The sequence below is a fragment of the Babylonia areolata genome, chromosome 23 (assembly GCF_041734735.1).
Source record: "Babylonia areolata isolate BAREFJ2019XMU chromosome 23, ASM4173473v1, whole genome shotgun sequence".
NCBI lineage: Eukaryota > Metazoa > Mollusca > Gastropoda > Neogastropoda > Buccinidae > Babylonia > Babylonia areolata.
In genome coordinates, this window is record NC_134898.1 from 21,181,664 (window position 1) to 21,203,511 (window position 21,848).

General features: G+C 41.5%; 2 protein-coding genes across 2 annotated transcripts in view; both read right to left on the minus strand.

The window, feature by feature from the left end:
• LOC143297610 (suppressor of lurcher protein 1-like) overlaps positions 1-1,280 on the minus strand; it is a 224,528-nt gene extending 223,248 nt beyond the window's left edge. Inside the window, exons 1-2 of the mRNA XM_076610027.1 lie at positions 1,274-1,280; positions 431-650 (exon numbers count right to left, since the gene is read on the minus strand). Of these exons, the coding sequence (XP_076466142.1) occupies positions 431-650; positions 1,274-1,280 (227 nt within the window). The remainder of the gene's footprint in view (positions 1-430; positions 651-1,273) is intronic.
• A 624-nt stretch (positions 1,281-1,904) lies between these two features.
• LOC143297611 (CUB domain-containing protein 2-like) overlaps positions 1,905-21,848 on the minus strand; it is a 196,518-nt gene continuing 176,574 nt past the window's right edge. Inside the window, exons 4-5 of the mRNA XM_076610028.1 lie at positions 11,794-12,011; positions 1,905-1,924 (exon numbers count right to left, since the gene is read on the minus strand). Coding sequence (XP_076466143.1) covers positions 1,905-1,924; positions 11,794-12,011 — 238 coding nt within the window. The remainder of the gene's footprint in view (positions 1,925-11,793; positions 12,012-21,848) is intronic.

Genomic DNA, 21,848 nt, shown 5'->3' on the forward strand with positions numbered 1-21,848 from the left:
CTTTGATTTAAAGTTGTATACCTCGTAAATGGAGAAAGAGTTACTTGTTTGTATTGTTGTTTTATATTTAAAAATGTATTGACAGGAGTCCACGTATGTCTGGCTATGGTGAAGAACAGTTCCACTTTTTTCACAAATAATCAATGTCTTTGAAAGAAAACAGACTTAACTGACTTAGATAATGCAAGTCCGCAGGGTATTGTAGCGCGCACCTGCACCTACATTTTCACTTCTTATCCTCTTTTATAATAAAATAATAATGATAACAATAATACTACTAATGATGATAATGATAATAATAATAATAGTAATAATGATAACAATCACAATGAAAATTACAATAAAAGATATATATCCCCCCTCCACCCCCTTCCTCCACCCTCGCCCCTCCTTTCCAAAAAAAAAAAAAAAAAAAAAAAAAAAAAATCACCTCGAGTCCGTGTGGTGAAGCTGGATGTTGGAGAAGATGAGTCGCACGCGCTCTCCCTCAAGGGCCCGCAGCTTGTAGCGGCACTTGGAGTTGGGCTTGTAGGTCTGAGGGTAGAAGGGCGAGAAGAACTGCCCCGTCTTGGACTTCTGGCTGCTGTTGCTGGTGAACTCGTAGGTGCACGGGTGGCCCTCCACCCTGCGGCCTGTGGTAGTGTAGTTTCCTGTGAGGGAGGAGGAGGAGGAGGAGGAGGAGGTTGGGGGGAAGAGGAGGGGGAGGGAAGAAAGAAAGAAAGAAAGAAGAAGATTATTGTTATTTATTGTTATCATTATCATTATTATTATCTTTTGATGATAATGATAATGATGACGATGATGATGATAATAATGATGATGATAATAATCATCATCATCATCATCATCATCGTCATCATCATCTTCATCTGTCATTATCATCATTATTGATGATAATAAAAATAATAACAAAAATGAAGTATCATTATTATTGTCGTTCTTATAGTTATCATTATTATCATGATTATTCTTCTTCATTCATCATCTTTTAGGTACAAAACGTGCACATAGGTGATAGAACATCTGATATCACTCCTCTCTCTCTCTCTCCAAAGGTTGTGTGTGTGTGTGTGTGTGTGTGTGTGTGTGTGTGTGTGTGTGTGTGTGTGTGTGTGTGTGTGTTCGGTTCAGTGCATAAATCCTCAATGTGTTGAAAATGAAGAATACACATTTCTCGGGGAAAACAACAACAACAACAACAGAACAACAACATATAGATAAAAACACGTGTGTTATTAGATTCATTCCAACGTTTCTAACACATGATTGCCACCGAGCATCTCCTTCCCTCCCTCAATCCCCCCTTTCCCTTCCCATCCATCCATCAATCCTCCCGAACACACACACAGACACACACACACACACCTCTCTGCCTGTCTTTCTTTCCCCTTTCGTCTGTCTCTCATACCACGCCTGCCCTCCTGTGTATCTCTTGTTTATATATATATATATATATATATATATATATATATATATATATATATATATATATATGTATATATATATATATATATATATATATATATATATATATATATATATATATATATATATATAGTGCTAATGTCAATAGTTTTGTTTCCTGATCTTTTCGTGTATGTTACATGGTCTCTGTCTCTTTTGTTTTTGGGTTGTTTTTTTTCATGATCCTCCTGACCCCTTTGTCCGTTTGTCTGTATATCTGCCTGTCCCCCTCCCACACCCTTCACACACTTGAAGATATGATGCATGGTTTTCCTCCAAGTGTGTGTGTGTGTGTGTGTGTGTGTGTGTGTGTGTGTGTGTGTGTGTGTGTGTGTGTGTGTGTGTGTGTGTGTGTGTGTGTGTGCGTGTTCAGTATGCTGAACTGACTGAGGTTTCTTGGCGCTCTTCAGATAAAAACGAAGACTACTATTATATCCAAATCACCCCAGACTCTGATCGTCTGAAAATCCAGTCTCACAACTTTCACACAACAAACCGCTGCGAAACATCTTCAACGGAAAATAGTGGAAGAAGAGACAAGAAGGAAAAAGAAACGAAAAAAAAGAGGACAGTACTGAAAAAAAGAGAGAAAATATATACACGAAGAAGAACAGAAACACACACATTCATTGAACAAATCACATCTCACAGAAACATATACAGACACACGCGAAAAAAAAAAAAAATCAAACGCAAGGCAATCGAGTAACTGCTGCACAAAATAATAGTTACATACATAGTCAGACGCATTCCTTGAGAGGATGATACGATACAAGTTCTCAAAACCGAAAAGAAGTACGCACGTCATAAAAAAAAAAAAAAAAATAAAAAAGCAAATGCAATCAGTGAAACCGATTTGACAAGAGTTCAGCCAAGGAACAACAACAATACAAATCTGATAAGCAAAATCAGATCAACGAATTATTCAACAACACACATTCCATTCTCAGGCCACAAACAGGCATTTTTTAAATTCTTGAAAAAGGCTCTGCTGCACGCTGGAAACTGAACTAGAAAGAGGCTGAATAAGAGAGATAGAGAGAGAAAGAGAGAAGCACTGACGTGTGCAGAAAGGGACAGGAAACAAAAGGTAGATAACCCAGTGAAGACTTGTTACCGAAATCAGATAAACGGAAGTTAGTCAACTCATGACTTTATTACCGAAATGAGATAAAGTGAATGAAAAAAAAAAAAAAAATCAGGTTGTCTCAAAATAATCAAGAGCACAGGACGGCCGAAAACGAGTAAAGTGGAATATTCATGAAGAATGCATAAGCAGAAAACTTGTTGAAACAAGTGCAAATATGTCGTATCACTTACTTACACCAAACTCTGCAAAAGAAACAGGAACACAGATATTGTAATCAAAGTCATCTTTGTTCTTTCTCTGCAAGATAAAAGGGGGAAAATGCTTTTTTATTTAATACCATGATTTATCATAACATTCCGTCTTTCATTCCTGCAATTAAAAAAAAAAGTATAAATCAACTGCTATGATCACCTTTTTCTTGTTTCTTCATAAAATACCCTGAAAGTTGAAAGCTTCTGAAATTCTATAGTCCAACAGTTCTGCGGCCGTGCCAGTGTTTGCGTTGTGTGTGTGTGTGTGTGTGTGTGTGTGTGTGTGTGTGTGTGTGTGTGTGTGTACATGCCTGCATGCGCGTAAGCGGGCCGTTGTTTGCGTGTGTTCTCTCCCTCCACAACTTCTCCAAAGTCACAATATTTTCTTGGCAAGGAAATGGAGGTGGACCAATAAAAATGTTTAATAAAATAAAAAAGATATTGGGTTTACCGATGAGGGGTAAGTGTGGTGGGGGTGGGAGCGGGGGGCGGAGGGGGAGTGGAGTGAGAAGTTGGCAATATCCACATCTCTTCCCCTGTGTTCTTTCCGAAGACGGAAAAAAGTTGTAATTTGTTTTATTTAGCATCGTTATATATCGGGTGTCCCCCCAAAATTGAACCGCTTTTTGACAAGTATTTTCTTGGTGATAGAGAAACCGAATTCATTGAAAATGTTCACACAGTAACCTTAGGGTATCGTCAACAAGTTTGCAAAATATCTAAAGGTTACTACGCAAATTATGCGAGTATAGTCAAATTCAAAACAGCATGTAAAAAAATCCAATATCAGAGGAAAACTCACTTATTTCAGTTTATGCTCAATGTGACCTCCATCTTCCTTCACGACTAAACGTAGCAGTTTCTTCCAAGCAGAAATGCTTTTACTTATTTCTTCCGCCGATATCTCCTCCCATGACATAATTATCCTGTTCTTTGACGTCTGCTCGGTCATTTGTCTCTCACTCCTCGGTAAACGTTCTCCTTCAGAGAGTCCCATATGGCATAGTCCACTGTGTTACAGTCAGGACTTTGTGGAGGCCATTCATCCTTCCTGATGATTTCTGGTGTAGCCTCCTCCAGATGGGCCTGGGTTACCCTACTTGAGTGTGAAGGAGCCCCATCTTGCTGAAACACGTAATTGTTTCTAGGATAAAGACGCCTACAATCCGGGAGAAGACTGTCATCCAATAACTGAATGTAGCTTTCACTATTAACCTTGGCTCTATCAGTGTCAATAAAATGAATGTTTGTTTTTCCTTTCCAGGATACTCCAGCTGAAACCATTATCTTTTCTGAAAATCTAAAGTCTCATGATAGAGGCGAGATGGCTGAATTTCTCGTTTCCGTTTCCAACAAACGCGATCGTTTCGGCGATTTTTAGCTATCTCTAACGTAAAGTCTTTCTCGTCTGTGAAAATGATCCTTTTCACATCAGTGACCGAGTAGCGGTCATTCAAGTTACGGCAGCGAGTTTTTCTTTACCCTCTAACATGTTGGTCCCTCCTTGATACCCGTATCCTCTTGAAGGGCTTCAGTTCTTTCGTCATTCTTTGCACAGAAGACTTGCTCACTTGTAAATCGCTTGCAACTTCTCTAAGAGATTTGTGGGTCCCTGGGTTCTCCTCCTGGGATTGAATCAGTTCCTCAACACGGTCCTTGTTCTCCTCCGAACATGCAGTCTTGTGTCTCCCACTGCCAATTTTACGTGCTACTGACCCTGTAGTGCGTATGTTAGCGATAAGTCTATTTACAGTGACATGACTCCATCTCTTGCCTGGAAATTCCTTTACGATCCTTCTTCCACCCCAGCCTTCCTCCTTGAAACAGTTTTCAATGCTAACCTTATCACTTTCACTCAAAGGCATGGTTGATCCTTCCAAAACTGAAACTATGGACAGAACTGATTTAGGAAAAAAAACCCAATAGACTTGGCACCCAGACAGGCTATTTTTAGACTGACACTGATTGACAGATGCCAACACCTGGCAGCTGGCATGAACATGATGAAGGTCACATTGCACAGCTCTGATACTAGATTTTTTGACATGCAGTTTTGAATTTAACTATACTCGCATAATTTGCGTCCGAACTTTTAGATATTTCGCAAACTTGTTGACGATACCCTAAGGTTACTGTGTGAAAATTTTCAGTGAATTCGGTTTCTCTGTCACTGAGAAAATGCTTGTCAAAAAGCGGTTCACTTTTTTGGGGGACACCCGATATATTCTGCATTTCGTCCCTTGTCGAAGGCCGCAAAAGAAGGCCAGTACAAGAGTCAGTGAAATGTGGATATTGTCGAGATGTTGTCGGGAAGTAGTGGGATGCTAGGGAAAGTGGAGAAGGTAGGAAGGAACGACGGAAGGAAGACGAACATAATGTGAAACTTGAATTTGAAACCCAGCTTTCTTTCCCCCTGGATATATTCAAAGATTGATCTATCTCTCTCTCTCTCTCTCTCTCTCTCTCTCTCTCTCTCTTACCAGAGGATGATATATCTCCATTTATCGATTCCCAGAACCGACCCGTACACAGCGGTATATGATTATGATTATGACAACACGCACACACTCACACACACACGCGCACATACACACACACGCACGTGCCCGTACACACACACAAACATACACACGCGTGCGTACACACACACACACACACACACAAGGGAGAAAAAAAAAAAAGAAAGCTGTCGTGCCAACGGTCCAAGGGAAACAATCCATTTTTCAGGCTCCTTCAAGACAACTGCGGTTTGTTCCCCTGATACGTAAGAAGTCTGTCTGATGCAGTGGTGAAAGTCATGTTTTATGAAATTTTTTTTCCTTTCCCATCCCAGTCTTTACATTATTGCTATATACCCAGGGTGCAGTAAAAAAAAAAAAATTAAAAAAAAAAAAGAAAAAAAAAGAAAGAAGAGACAGTTGCTTATCACATTCTTAAACGTTATTATTATCATCTTTATTATCATTTCCACAAAGTGGTATTCACTTTTGTATTGAAAGCACTCAGCAAAACTGTCGTTACGAATGTTCGACCTTGCACAAGTGTTGCAGAAAAGTCCCCTGAGCTTGTCTGGCTTTGGTTTTCCGACTCAGCAAAAAAAAAAAAAAAAAAAAAAAAAAAAAAAAAAATCATTATTGACGTGAAAAATCTGCATTTTATCTTCATGTAAGTATCCACCGATCAACGATCAACAAGTCTGAAAGAAAGAAAGAGAGAGAGAAACAAAAACAACAATCATTGTGACACACACATTCACTGACATTTGAGACGTTACACAATGATGGTATATAACACACCATTCGTGTCAGAATGGCCTGTATCTTATTGTGGCTCAGCACACACACACACACACACACACACACACACACACACACACAATCAAATATGAAACACACACACACACACACACACACACACGCGCGCGCACGCACGCACGCACAATTAAATAGAAACACACACGCACACACACACACACACACACACACACACACACACAATCAAATATGAAACCACACACACACACACACACACGCAGGCACGCACACACAATTAAATAGAAACACAGAGACAGAGAGAGAAGAAGAAGAAGAAGAAAAATCCCTCTGTTAAACCTGAACAAACAAAAAAATAAATAATAAAATAAAAAGTAAAAAAAGAGAATAAAAAACAGGAGAGATGACTGCAGTCACACGACAGCAACTATCTTCTTTTTCCACCCCACCCCTTTCTTTCTTTTTCTTTCTTTTATTTCGGTTTGATCTCCGTCCTTCCGCCCTTCCTATATTTTTTTTCTCTCTCTCTCTTGTTTTTCTCCGTCTTCTTTGTTTTCTTTCTTTTCTTCCCTTTCTCTCTCTCTCTCTCTGGTAAACCCTGAACACAAGGAAGAAATTATTCGCCAGGAGTAGCAGTCACATTATACAGCAACTCAATGTTTTTTCCTGTTCCTTCTCTCTTTTTATTTCTTTTTTTTTTTCATTCCTCCCTTCCGTTCGAGTTTTTGCTGCTGTTTTTGCTTTTTATGTTCTTTCTTTCTGTATCTTCTTTCTTTCTTTCTTTCTGTGTTATTTCTTTTTCCTTTATTGCATTCTTCTTGCCTTCCTTTCCCCCTTCCTTCCTTTCTTTTTCTGTCTTCTTTGCCTTTTTTCTTTCATTCTTTTCTGTCTTTCCCGATTTTTTCTTTCTTTTTATCAACAAATCTATCCACCAACTAACCAGCTAACTAACCAACCAACCAAACATCCATTCTATCTATCTATCTATCTATCATTCAACCAACATACCGACCAACCAACTAAACAACCATCCATTCTATCTATCTATCTATCTACCAATCTATATATCTATCTACAATTATTCAACCAACCAACCAAGCAACCAACCAAGATATCTATCTAGCTAGCTAGCTAGCTATCTACAATCATTCAACCAACATACCGACCAAACAACCATCCATTCTATCTATCTATCTATCTATTTATCTATCTACAATTTTTATTCAACCAACGAACGAACGAACCAACCAAGATATCTATCTATCTACAATTATTATTCAACCAACCAACCAACCAACCAACCAACCAACCAAGATGTCTATCTATCTATCTATCTACAATTATTATTCAACCAACCAACCAACCATGATATCTATCTATCTACCCATCTACCCATCTATCTATATCTATCTATCTACAATTATTATTCAACCAACCAACCAACCAACCAAGATATCTATCTATCTACATATCTACCTATCTACAATTATTATTCAACCAACCAACCAACCATGATATCTATCTATCTATCTACCTATATCTATCTATATATCTATCTATCTACAATTATTATTCAACCAACCAACCAACCATCTATCTATCTACATATCTACAATTATTATTCCACCAACCAACAAACCAAGATGTCTATCTATCTATCTATCTATCTAGCTAGCTAGTTATCTGTCTATCTATCTATCTACAATTATTCAACCAACCAACCAACCAAGATATCTATCTATCTATCTATCTATCTACCTATCTACAATTATTATTCCACCAACCAACCAACCAAGATGTCTATCTATCTATCTATCTATCTACAATCATTATTCAACCAACCAACCAACCATCCAAGCAACCAAGATATCTATCGATCTATATTTTTTTCCTGCTGTCAGATGACCCACTGCGGTTAGCTGGGCCACAAGAAACATAACTGATTCAATTTCCTTTCTTTTTCTGCTCTTACATTTTCTCCCTCCCTGACCTTTTCTTCCTCTTCTTCTTCTCTCTCTCTCTGTTTTGTTTTTTCTTTCTTCCTTTTTCTTTTTCTTTATACTACCTTCCTCCTTCTCATTCATTTTTTTTTTTTTAAATCCAACAGATTCTTGCGGGACATGTCTCTCTTTGCTTGACCATAACCAAATCCTGTTACGCCGAGGTAAAAAGTCTGGCATGCGGTAAAAAGAAAAAGAAAAACAGATCCTGCGCATTCCGCTTCTCCCAACAGACCTCCCCTCTTCTCTCTCTCTCTGTCACACACACACACACACACACACACACACACACACACACACACACACAACACAACACAACACACACAACACAACACACACACACACACACCACACCACACCACACCACACACACAACACAACACACACACACACACACACACACACAACACAACACACACACACACACTTTTTTAACATCTTCCCCTCACTCACAACCCCCTGTTAACCCACTTTCTTTCACTGACTTTGAGAGAAATCGCGAGAGGCACCCTCACCCTTGTTCTGCTCTTAACGCGGAGAAAAAAAAAGAAAAGAAAAGAAAAAGCAAAAAAAAAAAACCGTGGGATCTGTGAGAAAGTGTGTGGTCGTTATCCCATCCTTCGCGGGCTTTCTCTAAAATCTGTTGGGGGGAAAAGACAAGAAACCAACCAGCCGACGACAAAGGAACTGCCAATGATAAGAAATCAATCAATTAATAAACAATTTTTTTTTAAAGGGGGTGGGGGTGGGGGGGGGGGGGGAGTTCCAACGCTTTCTCATGATGATGGAGTCTCCTGTCGGACCGAGGGATGAGTAGGCAGGCAGGCTTATTTGTTGGTGTATGTCCTCATACACTGTGAAAAAGCGTGGAGCCCCCCCCTAGCCCCCCCCCCCTCCCCACCCACAGCCACCCCTCATACCCCCCTCCTCCCCCACCCGACCTCCGCAACCCCAGCTCTCCTGTTTTCTCAGATTTGAGAGGGGGGAGGGGAGGGGAGGGGAGGAGAGAGCGAAGGAGGGTACCGACACAACCCTTTCCTCATACTCTGCACGTTTTCTCGCAAAGAGAGAGAGAGAGAGAAATCGTGGGATTGCGAGAAAGCGTGGGAAAAAAACAAAACAACACCTCTTCCCTGTTTTCATCCAGTTTTCCTTTCAAGGACTCAAATCTTTCAAGGACGCAACACCTCTTCCCTGTTTTTATCAATCTTTCCTTTCAAGGACTCTTTTTATCAATCTTTCCATTCAAGGACTCAACCTTTCAAGGATGCAACACCTCTTCCCTGTTTTTATCAATCTTTCCATTCAAGGACTCAAATCTTTCAAGGACTCTCTTTCCGTTTCTCCTCTCAACCACCTCATTCCCACCCTAGCCCCCCCCACCCCACCTGCATCCCTCTGTTCCCCTTTCACTATTATACACTTCCCTCTCCACCCCCCATCAACAAGGTCATCTCACTGATTTTTTCATGAATAAAAATAAAAATTATTTATTAATGAATTATGGGACATCCCACCTGAAAAATCAATCAGAGAGTGAGAGACTCCTACGTCTCATTACCAAGTTAACCAAACGAACGCAGGCAACCCCCCCCCCCCCCAGCCTCTCCCACCTCCGGCCCACCTACCCCCTCCTTGATCTTCTTCTTCTTCTTCTTTTTCTTCTTCTTCTTCGTTTCTGTTCTCCTGCCCCCTTTCTTTCATCCCTGGCCCCTGTGCCGATCCAGTGAAAGAGGTTATTTCTGGTGTGTTTTTTGTTTGTTTGTTGCACATCAGGTTTTTGATTTCTTTTTATCAATCCCTGCACACCGTCACCCATATATCCCCGCACGCACGCCCCCCCCCCCCCCCCTTCTTCCCACCTCGCTTCCCCTCACCCCCACCCCCCCACTCCCCTTCAGGAAAAAAAAAATCTCTAGAGGGTTTTGGAGAAGCTAGCAAAGGGTGGGTGGGAGAGAGGGGGTGAGGGAGAGAAAAAGATAGAAAGGGGAAGGACGGAGGGAAGGATGGAAGGGGGGGGGGGGAGAGAGAGAGAGACAGAGAGAGGAGATGGGCAGACGTACATACACACACACACACACAGCACTTACACCAAACTGACGTACTGATCTCAGACAATCGCCCTTTCTTAAAACTCTCAACATTTCTGACTCACAATCACGCCACTTTAACCGTCGATAGTAAATAACGATTTCCGAATACATCAGGAACAAGGTTCAAACCAGTTATGTAGGTTGGCGAAATCGGTACTTCAGATACCCCCCCATTGTATCTCCTTTTATTTAACCCATCGATTACTAAAGCTCTGGTGTTTGAGAGATTACCTTGGAAGCAGTTTTACAACGGCAGTTCCTGCTTTTTTTTTCTTCTTTTTTTGTTTTTTTGTTTTTTTTGTTTTTTGTTTTTTTTTTGTTTTTTTTTCGATGTAGTCATTGGTTTGATTTTTGCCGGACAAAAGCAGTGCAGTGCCCTGAGAAACACGTTCAAATGAAGAATGGTGATTGATATTCTGCAAAACTACAAGCTCAGTATCATCACCTCTCTGAAGTGACAACAGCCCCTTTATTGACCAGGATACTTGCCAGCACATGTCAAGGGGTTAATACCAATAAAGTCCATCAACGGCAACTGGAAAAAAAGCAAAGCCTAAATAAATAAATAAAGAGATAAATGAATAACAGATAATGAAATACACACATAACTTTTCCTTTTTTTTTCCCCCAAAACATTGATAATCATTTTCATGAAGTTCAGATGAATCTACAATGTCTTAAATTGCAATTAGGTTTACCAGCAGGAACGTCTAAGATTTTTTTGTTTTTTTGTTGTTTTTTGGGGGGGGTTTTTTGTTGTTTTTGTTTTTTTGCTTTGCTTTTTCTTTAGTTTTTGGTATGCGTCTTTTGTTGATTTTTTACTCTGCTCTTTTTCGTTCAGCATTTAATCGCTATATGAAGGCTAGGTAAGTGATCTTGCTTTCGCTTTTATAAAGATTCACATGCATTTATTTGTAAAAAAAAAAAAAAAAAATTTTTAATAAAAAAAAAGAAGAAAATCTCAAGCACAAAAATTTCAGCAAAAACAAAAACATTCCCAGTTGCAGTAACAGCAATATAAATATCCTCCATCATCGGAACTCACCGACCAAGCCTTTGACAACACAACACCCATTACCGTTTACCGTGACAACGGCCTCCTCCTATTAGTACACAGCAGCAACAACAACTACTACCACAACACAACGACTATACTACAGCAACGACCGTTAAATATATATATATATAAAGTGGGACAGACACAGAAACAGAGACAGACAGACAGCCAGACATACAAAGACAAAGACATACCATCACTTTAACCACGACTACTAAACAAAGCTACAAGCGCGGCACGGAAGCACTACTACTTCTACTACTACATGCATGCATATATATATATATATATATATATATATATATATATATAACATGCACACCACCAAAACGTTACTAACAACCACCACCACCCCACCAACACACACACAGACACAAAACCAAGCTCCCAACCACACACACACACACACACACACACACACATACATATATTCCCCCACCCCCACCCCCCAAACACACTCTGACACTCATCCACCCACACCCCACCTCCTCTCCACCACCTCCCTCCTCAACACACACACACACACGCCGCACACCACTTCACCACACACCACACAACCCACTCACGTTTGTCCAGGAACTGGTAGACCCCGCGGAAGCCCTTGTACTGGGTGTTGACGCGCCCCTGGGAGTGGAACTCCAGGATGAGGCTGCGGTCGGAGCTGTAGAACTTCTTGCGGGGCAGCGAGGAGTAGTTGCCGCACAGCTCCTCGTCCCACTGGCTGTTCTCGTTCACCTCGGGCCGCTCAAGGTTCTGGAAGATGCGCACGTAGTCCCGGCATTTCCTGGTGGCGGAGAGAGAAAAAACAAAACAAAAAAAAACTAGAGGCAAGGCCTTCAAGACTCACTTGTGATACACTTTAAAAAAAAAAAATCCAAGCTTTTTATGTATTGAGTATAATTTCAAAATGTAATGTTTAAGATGAGAAAGATCAGTTTAAAGCAAATTAACTACCATAGCATTAATTACAGAGTCATTTCCCTTTTTTACTATCTGCACCAAAAACGTTTGCAAAATAAATAAAACTTCCATGCTTAGCAAAAGAAGTTCCTGTTTGAACAGAAAATGATAATAATGACTGCTCTTGTTGTTGGGTCAGAATATCAGATCAAAGTGCCAAGTTTAGAGAATACAAAAAATATAAATATAACAGTAAATGCAGTTTGCATATAATTAGGCTTCATTTTTTTTTGGTGCCATCCCAGAGGTGCAATATTGTTTTAAACAAGATGACTGGAAAGAACTGAATTTTTCCTATTTTTTTGCCTAATTTGGTGTCAACTGACAAAGTATTTGCAAAGAAAATGTCAATGTTAAAGTTTACCACGGACACACACACACAGACAACCGAACACCGGGTTAAAACATAGACTCACTTTGTTTACACAAGTGAGTCAAAAAAACAGAGGAGGCGTGGGAGGGATGAGTGAGTGAAGAAATGATCTTTGAATACTCAGAGCGCAATGTAGTTCGGGCATTGGCGGGGGAAAATATGGTTGGTGGGGAAGAAATTCTTCTTAAATCCTTGTCTTAAGAGTGGCACGTAGTCCCGGCGTTTCCCGGTGAGGGAGAGAAAAAAACAGGGGCATGGGGGTAGGTGCATGGGTGAAGAAATGATCATTGAATACTTAGAGCGCAATGTAGTTCGGACATTGGCGGGGGGAAAAAAAGAGGGTTGGTGGGGAAGAAATTCTTCTTAAATCCCTAAGTCTTAAGAGTGGCGCGTAGTCCCGGCATTTCCCGGTGAGGGAGAGAAAAATACAGAGGGGTATGGGGGTGAGTGTGTGAAGAAATGATCCTTGAATTCTTAAGTCTTAGAGCGCAATGTAGTTCGGGCATTGGCGGGGGAAAATATGGTTGGTGGGGAAGAAATTCTTCTTAAATCCTTGTCTTAAGAGTGGCACGTAGTCCCGGCATTTCCCGGTGAGGGAGAGAAAAAAACAGGGGCGTGGGGCATGGGGGTAGGTGCATGGGTGAAGAAATGATCCTTGAATACTTAGAGCGCAATGTAGTTCGGGCATTGGCGGGGGGGAAAAAAGAGGGTTGGTGGGGAAGAAATTCTTCTTAAATCCTTGTCTAAAGAGTGGCATGTAGTCCCGGTATTTCTGGTGAGGGAGAGAAAAATACAGAGGGGATGGGGGTGAGTGTGTGAAGAAATGATCCTTGAATTCTTAAGTCTTAAAGCGCAATGTAGTTCGGGCATTGGCGGGGGAAAAAAGAGGGTTGGTGGAGAAGAAATTCTTCTTAACTCACTCAGTACGGCCAGTCCTCTCTTCTCCTCTACACAGACCCCTCGGATGTCCAGTGGGTGTCTGAATGACCCAACCTTTAGCTTCCGTCGTCAGAAATGTGGTATTCTTTGTCAACATTCACCTCTTCAATATCAGAGCCTTCTGCTTGCAATATTTTGATGATGGTAATTGGGATGAAACGCTGTTAACATCGTCTCTTTCGCCGTTCGTATGGAAAGAGTTAATTAAATCCCTAAGTCTTAAGAGTGGCACGTAGTCCCGGCATTTCCCGGTGAGGGAGAGAAAAATACAGAGGAGGCGTGGGGGGTGGGGGTGGGGGTGGGGTGGTGAGTGGGTGAAGAAATGATCCTTGAATTCTTAAATCTTAGGGCGCAATGAAGTTCGGGCATTTCCTGGTGTGGAAAAAAAAAGAAGGTTGGTGGGGAAGAAATCCTTCAATCTTAAATCCTTAATCTTAAGAGAGGCACGTTGTCCCAGCATTTCCCAATGGGAAAAAGTGCGGGAGGGCGGGGGAAGAAATGATTCCTGAATTATTAAATCTCATTAAGAGCGCACGTCGCCCAGGCGGGGGAATAAAAACATAACGGGAGGGGCAGATGGTGAAGAAATGATTCTTAAATTCTGAAGTCTTAAGAGCACAACGTAGTCCCGGCATTTCCTGGTGGGGATGATAAAAAAAAGAGGAGGGGTTAGAAAGGGAATGATTCTCAGATTTTAACAGCGCTCGTTGCCCCGGCATTTCCTGGTGAGGGGGAAGAGAAAAGGGGAGACGTGGTGAAGAAATGATTTTTGAATTCTGAAGTCTAAAGAGTGCAATGTAGTTCCGGCATTTCCGGGTGGTGGTGGTGGAGAGGGAGGGGGAAGGACAAAAAAAAAGGTGGCAGAAAGGAAATGATTCTATGATTCTCATAACTAAGTCTTAAAATTAAGAACGCACGTTGTCCCGGCATCTCCTGGTGGCGGAAAAAATACAACACCATCAACAACAACAAAAAACAAAACAACAACAAAAGAAAAAAAAAGGAGGGGAAGGGAGGGGGGGTTGGGGGGTTGGTGGCTCTTAAGAGAAATGGTTCATAAGTCTTATTTCCTGATGGGGAAAAGGAGGAGCAGAAAGAAAAGATCTTAAAGTTCTTAAAGAGAGTACGCAGTCCTGATGTTTCCTGTTGGGAAAGGGGGGGGGGTAAAACAACAATAAAACGAAAACAAAAAACAGATTAAAAAAAAAAGAAAGAAAAAGATTATTGACTCATTCGAGACGGCAAGTCTTTTTCTGTTCCTGGCCCGTCAGAGACCCGTCCTGATGACCAGTGGATGTCTGATTGACCCAGCCTGTACTTTCGTCGCCAGAAATGCGGCATTCTTTATCTTCATCCACCTCATTGATGGGAGGAACCTTCTGCTTGCAAGATATAACGAACCCACAGCGACGGAAAACTGTCATCGGAGCCTCTTTGGTCGTTCGTACGGAGAGAGTTAAGTGTTATTAAAGAGGTAAGGTAGAATAATGGTTAAGACGCTCAGCTGCCAATATACAGGGCAACAACCAGTGGAAGAACCAGATGAAGAAGATAAAATGTATCAGCAGGATGGAAGAATAAGCCCAGGACAACAACAACCAAACAAGCTGCAGCTCTGAAGATGAAGTCAGAGGATAAAAGGCGACCAACCCGAAGGGCAAGAGACAATGACAGAAAACACGAGAAGAGAACCCACAGACATACAGAAACATACAATAGCAAACAGCCAACTCTGAACCATTAACAGACAAAAATGGACATAACCAAATACAAAGTACATTACAGACACAACACAATAAGGATGGTCTCAGTATAGACCAGTCATCTCTGATGACGGAAATGTCTGATTTCCCTTTAAAAAAAAAAAAAAAAAAAGATATACAGGGAGTCCGTTAGGGTGTGGGTTCGAATCCCGCTCTCGCCCTTCCTTCCATGTTTGACTGGGAAATCAAACTGAGCGTCTGGTCATTCGGACGAGACGATAAACGGAGGCACACTGAAAAAACAAAACAACCCCCCCCCCCGCCCCCCAAAAAAAAAGAAAAACAAAAACAAAAACCCAAAGAAACAAAAAAAAACAAAAAACCATGGCAACGAGAGTGTTGTCATCTAGCACTAATTTTGTAGAAGAAATCCACTCTGATTGGTACACAACTTTCTAAGCATGCACTCCAGGCCTGACTAAGCGCGTTTGGTTATGCTGCTGGTCAGGCATCTGAAAGCGAAAGCAGTGCCGGCATTTCCTCCGGGTGGGAAAAAAAGGGGTGGTGGGGTGGGGGTGGTGAAGAATATTGATTCTTAAGTCTTATCAAGAGCGCGGGGAAAACATGGGTGTGGTGTGGTGTGTGTGTGTGTGTGTGTGTGTGTGTGTGTGTGTGTGTGTGTGTGTGTGTAAAGAAATGATCCTTCAATTCTTACAACGGGAGGAAATAGACAATATACAGTGAGAGAGAGAGAGAGAGAGAGAGAGAGAGAGAGAGAGAGAGAGAGACAGACAGACAGACAGACAGACAGACAGAGGCAGAGAGAGACAGAGAAAAGAGAGACAAAGACAGACAAAAGAGAGATATAAGCAGACACACACACACACACACACACACACACACACACACATTGAGAAAGAGAGAGACATATAGACAGACAGACAGAGAAAAAGAGACATATAAGCAGAAACAGACAGAAAGAGAGACACACACACACACACAGACAGAGACAGACAGACACAGACACACAGACAGAGGGACTGCCGTTGCGCTGTGACCCAGTGTGATAGATAATCCGTTGACCCAGACATCCAGTTGTGTCGCGGCATTCACTTCACGTCATTACTCCAGCATATGGATGGCAATCAGAAATCAGAAGAATGCCCACCGTTTTGTAGCGAGCGTCATACACCTGCTGGCTCTCTGTGTCATCCAAACGGCTTAGCTGTTTCTGAACGCTATCATGCTATGGGCAATTTGTATCATCATCATCATCTTCTTTTGCTTCTTTCGTTGCTATGGTTTCTTTTGTTTGTTTGTTGTTTGTGCTGCTGCGCCACATATCGTGTGATTTATAAAGAGCCACATGATTTTTTTTTATTTTGACATTTCATCATGATAACAAGGTCTATTCTGGTTTTTAAGCCTAATTGATAGAACTGCCTTCTACTCATCATCGAACACAATATTTATAGTCTCCTGGGGGTGTTGATTAGCTCAATGAGACGCGGATCATGCAGTGCTTGTTAGGAAAGATACAGCACCCTCCTCACCCCCATCCCCCAAAGAAGCGCCCATGAAGACCATGTATAACGCTGGGTTAATAATATATTATACTATATATCATATTATTATTGTTGTTGTTGTTGTTTATTATTGTTGTTGTTATTATTATTATTATTACCATCATCATCATTATGGTCTTTTCTTCTCCTCCTTGTGACTTAACTCCTCCCATACATTCTGGGAATCATCGTATTTTTTCTCAATTTACATAGCCCACATCAACAAGACCGAGAAGCATATGCTAGTCTAGCCAGCAGCCTGAGAGAATCTGGCTCCGCCAAAGAGATTGGTGCAAGAGGGTTTGTGAGCGCATCTGCCTACAACCTCATGAAACAGCTGTCGATTTCTGGCAGAGGGAGGACACGGGCTCTCCAGGAAAGAAGCAGCAGAAAAGAGTTCCAGCTGGATGTGGTCGATTTTCCTAACTCAAACTAGCCGTACGATAGCTCAGTGGTTAAAACGTCCGCCAGTCCTGAAGTGGCGACCACCCCGGAGGCGCGGGTTCGAATCTGCTGAGGACTAGGGAAAAAAAGGAAAAAACAAACAAACAAACAAATAATAATAATAAAAAAACGAAAGGCGGCAATACAAGGGCATCCAGGAGTCATGACCTGGGTGCAGCACTGCCCACTTAAGAGTGTAAGGAGTTAAGGGCCGAAACACTTGACTGAGGGGGGGCTTCTTCTCCGAAGACCTTGTACCGTCTGACTCGCTGACTGCGAGTACCTTGAATGTTTAAATTAGCGTTTCATTTTCTGAGCGGGTATTATCATTGTGCACACGGACCGGTAGCAGGGGAGAGGAGCTGGGGTTGGGGGAGGGGGTCAGGTGTGGTGTGGGCGGTGGGGAAGCTAAAGCTCTGGCACTTCTGCACAGACAGACGTGAACCTTGAAAGACTGGGACCCCCCCCCCCCCCCCCAAAAAAAAAGAAAGAAAAAAAGAAAAAAGAAAAAAAAAAACAAAAAAAAAAACCACACACACACACACAAAAACCCAAAACAACAACAACAACCAACAAACAACAAAAACAAACAAACAAACAACAACAAAAAACCCACCCTCGGCAAAAAGGAAAACGCAAGACATTGAAATATTCGCTCTTGGTGCTTCTTTCGCTTTTAATTTTGTTTCTTGCTTCCTTATTGTTGCTGCTGTTTTTTTTTGTGTGTGTGAATTTCTTTAACGAACTTCGAACAATATGGACAGACTATAACGCATAAAGATTGACCATTTGTTAGAAGAAAAAAAATTCCGAGACAGAATAAGATATACGTGAAAGATGATTTTTTTTTTTTTTTAAAGTCTACAACGCCATCGCGCACGTTACCGTTGTGAATTAATCTTCTGTTCCGCACGACTCTAAAAAACAACAAGAAAACAAAAAACAACATTGCCAAAAAAAAACAAAAAAACAAAACCGGCTCTGAATGCATTCTCATTTGTTGTTCTCCGCTGAATTATAAAAAAAAAACCCAGCTCTGTTTCCATCTGTTTTCCGAAGTTGCCGTAAGATCTATTCCTTATGCTCTCTCTCTCTCTCTCTCTCTCTCTCTCTCTCTCTCTCTCTCTCTGTGTGTGTGTGTGTGTGTGTGTGTGTGTGTGTGTGTGTGTGTGTGTGTGTGTGGACGTGATTGATTTCTCTGCTTTCTAGCAGTCTGAGGAAACAACGAAAACAACAACTGGAAAAGGATCACAGAATCGCCCCTTTATAAACTAAGTGGAAGAAAAAAATCAAAACCACACAGCTCATCTTAATTTCAACGCACCAGCAGCGACCCCAGAATTTCGGACTTTCTTTTTCTTTCTTTTTTCTTTTTTACTCCTCATCATCTGGCAATTATTTTGTTTAACCCATTGTCTGCTAAACCTTGGTGAAATAAAAACCACTATGGCGCGACGTTTTAGTTGCAGGAACTACTTCTAGTCCGCTCTGATGCGGTCTGGTTAATTTTTCTCAAGGAAAAGTAGCCCACTCGTAAGAGGATTCTAGAAGTCCAAAAATAAAGAAATTGTGACTACCACCCTGACCTATATAACCTCAATTTCATCTCCGGGGACAGCCCCTCACACACACACACACACACACACACACACACACACACACACTTGGTCATCAGCAGTCAAGGGTTAAACATGATATTATTTTGTCGAACTTGCCCCCTGTTCTCTCTCTCTCTCTCTCTCTCACACACACACACACACACACTACTTTTAAGCATCTTACTGCCTAATTAGGTGCTTTGTATTCCTAGTATGATCTCATTTTTATACACTTCCCATGCCTAAGTTTGCTTCTTTTAAAAAAAGAAGAAAGAAAAAAAACCCAGCAACAACGCCCCCCCCCCCCGCCCCCCCCAACACACACACACAAAACAACGGAATATTCATTGATTCACCACAGAAAACAAAAAAACAAACAAAACAAAACAAAAACAAAAAACAAAAACAAAAAAAACAAACAAAAAAACAGGTGGGGTTTCTAACTAGTCGCAGTTCTGATTTCTGGATCAAATTAAAAACTACAAGATCAAAAAGAAAAAGGATCTGTATGAAGGAGTTTTGAATCCAGCGTGAAATAACTCATCAGTTGTTGGGTTTTTTCCCCGTACAACTTCTATTCTTCTGTGTTTTGTTCCATCCTAATATGTTGATTTGTTAGTGTCTTTGTATTTGTATGTGTGTGTTCGTGTGTGTGTGTGTGTGTGTGTGTGTGTGTGTGTGTGTGTCTGCACGCGCGCGCGCGCATTTTCCTACCGAACAGAAAGTAAAAATCCAACAGAAAAAAAATGCTGAGAAGGCGAAAGATTTAGCCTTCCATCGACTGCCTGGCTGTTTGACCTTTAGCACACCGAAGAAGAAGAAGAAGAAGGAGATGATGATGATGATGACGATGAAGTGCTTTGGAAACTCCATCACCTGTCCGTCACTTTAAGAAACCGAACAGCGACCTCTTCCTTTAACTCTCTCCATACGAACGGCGAAAGAGACGACGTTAACAGCGTTTCATCCCAATTACCATCATCAAAATATTGCAAGCGGAACGCTCTTATACTGAAGAGGGTGAATGCTGACAAAGAATACCACAGTTCTGACGACGGAAGCTAAAGGTTGGGTCATTCAGACACCCACTGGACATCCGAGGGGTCTGTGTAGAGGAGAAGAGAGGACTGGCCGTACTGAGTGAGTTAAACCAGCGCAACTTTCACAGTCTGCACCTGGTTACTTCAGCTGCAATGCAGTTCCACACGACCAGCTCAACAAGACCCGAGTGCATCGTCGAAGTCATAGTTTTTGTTGTTGTTGTTGTTGTTTACACAACACTCACACAACGTCGTCAAACAAACAAACAAACAAACAACAATAATAATAATAAAACTACAACAATAAAAAACAAGAGAGGCAAAGCCTTCAAGACTCACATGTGATAAATTAAGTTCCCTAGAATTAATTACAGAGTAATTTCCCTTTTTTTACTATCTGCACCAAAACGTTTGCAAAATAAATAAAGATTCCATGCTTAGCAAAAGAAGTTCCTGTTTGAACACAAAATGATAATAATGACTCCTCTTGTTGTTGTGTCAAATTAAGAGGTCAAAGTGCCAAGTTTAGAGAATACAAAAAATATAAAGATAACAGTAAATGCAGTTTGCATATAATTAGACTTCTTTTTTTATTTTTTTTGTGCCCATACCAGAGGTGCAATATTGTTTTAAACAAGATGACTGGAAAGAACTGAATTTTTCCTATTTTTATGCCAAATTTGGTGTCAACTGACAAAGTATTTGCAGAGAAAATGTCAGTGTTAAAGTTTACCACGGACACACAGACACACGGACACACGGACACACACACACACACACAGACAACCGAACACCGGGTTAAAACATAGACTCACTTTGTTTACACAAGTGAGTCAAAAAACCAACTGAGTGCAGAAAGCGAACCTCAACGTGCCCATTGCAGTTCGGAAATTGGTACACTCGCTCCCCAAGGGAAGCAACCGTTTGTTATGGCTAAAATCAGAGTTGCCTACCCGAGTTACAAAGTGTTGACCAAGTTCGTCGCTCTACAGCGAAGTCACTGGGAGCGATAGAAATCGGGGCGCTTCACCGACACAGTGTGGACAAGTGTTGCTCACCTGAAATGTTCTTTTATAATTTGTGTGAGAGGGAAGACAGATGACGATGTTAACATATTCAATGTATATAGAACCTTCAATGTGTGTGTGTGTGTGTGTGTGTGTGTGTGTGTGTGTGTGTGTGTGTGTGTGTGAGCGAGTTTGTGAACGCGTGTGGATGTGTGTAAATACGCGCAAATGGAAGGGGAAGAAAGTGAGCGAGTGAAAGAGAGAGAGATAGAGACGGAGAGAGAGACAGATAGACACACAGATAGAGAGAGAGAGAGAGAGAGAGAGAGAGAGAGAGAGAGAGAGAGAGAGAGAGAGAGAGAGAGAATGAGATAGAACAGAGACTGAGTGAAAAGAGAGAGAGGGAGAGACAGAGAGAGAGAATGAGAGAGAGAGAGGAGTGGAGACAGAGACACAGAGAGAGACACTCACATAGACAAACCGGCAATTCAATCGATTTCTAGCTGTGTGAGTGTCTCTCTCTGTGTCTCTGTCTCCCCCCCCCCCCTCTCTCTCTATCTCTCTGTGTGTCTATCTGTCTCTCTACGCACAGAAGAAGGAAGAAGATGATGCGGTTTTTGTTTTTAGGTTGTTGTTGTTGTTTTTTTTACTGATGTTTTTATTTTAACTCCAAAAACTGTCCGCCACTTTGTGAAAAAAATTACTAGCAATCTCTTCCTTTTCCCGGCACAAAGTCTGTCACTCTAAAAGTTTAACCATTTTCAGCCCGCCCCCGCAGGAAGAACGCCGGTATGGTGATGCGTAGGGGTTGTGTGGTGGTGGAGGGCTCCTTAACGCATTGAACCCTGCGGCCTGAGCAATGCTCCTGGTGTTGAAACTCGTTTCATCAAAAAACTGTCCAAGGGAACTAACGTCCAAGGGGATTTCCGGCTTTTATTTTCTTGTGTGTGTGTGTGTGTGTGTGTGTGTGTGTGTGTTTTCACAGTATTGCA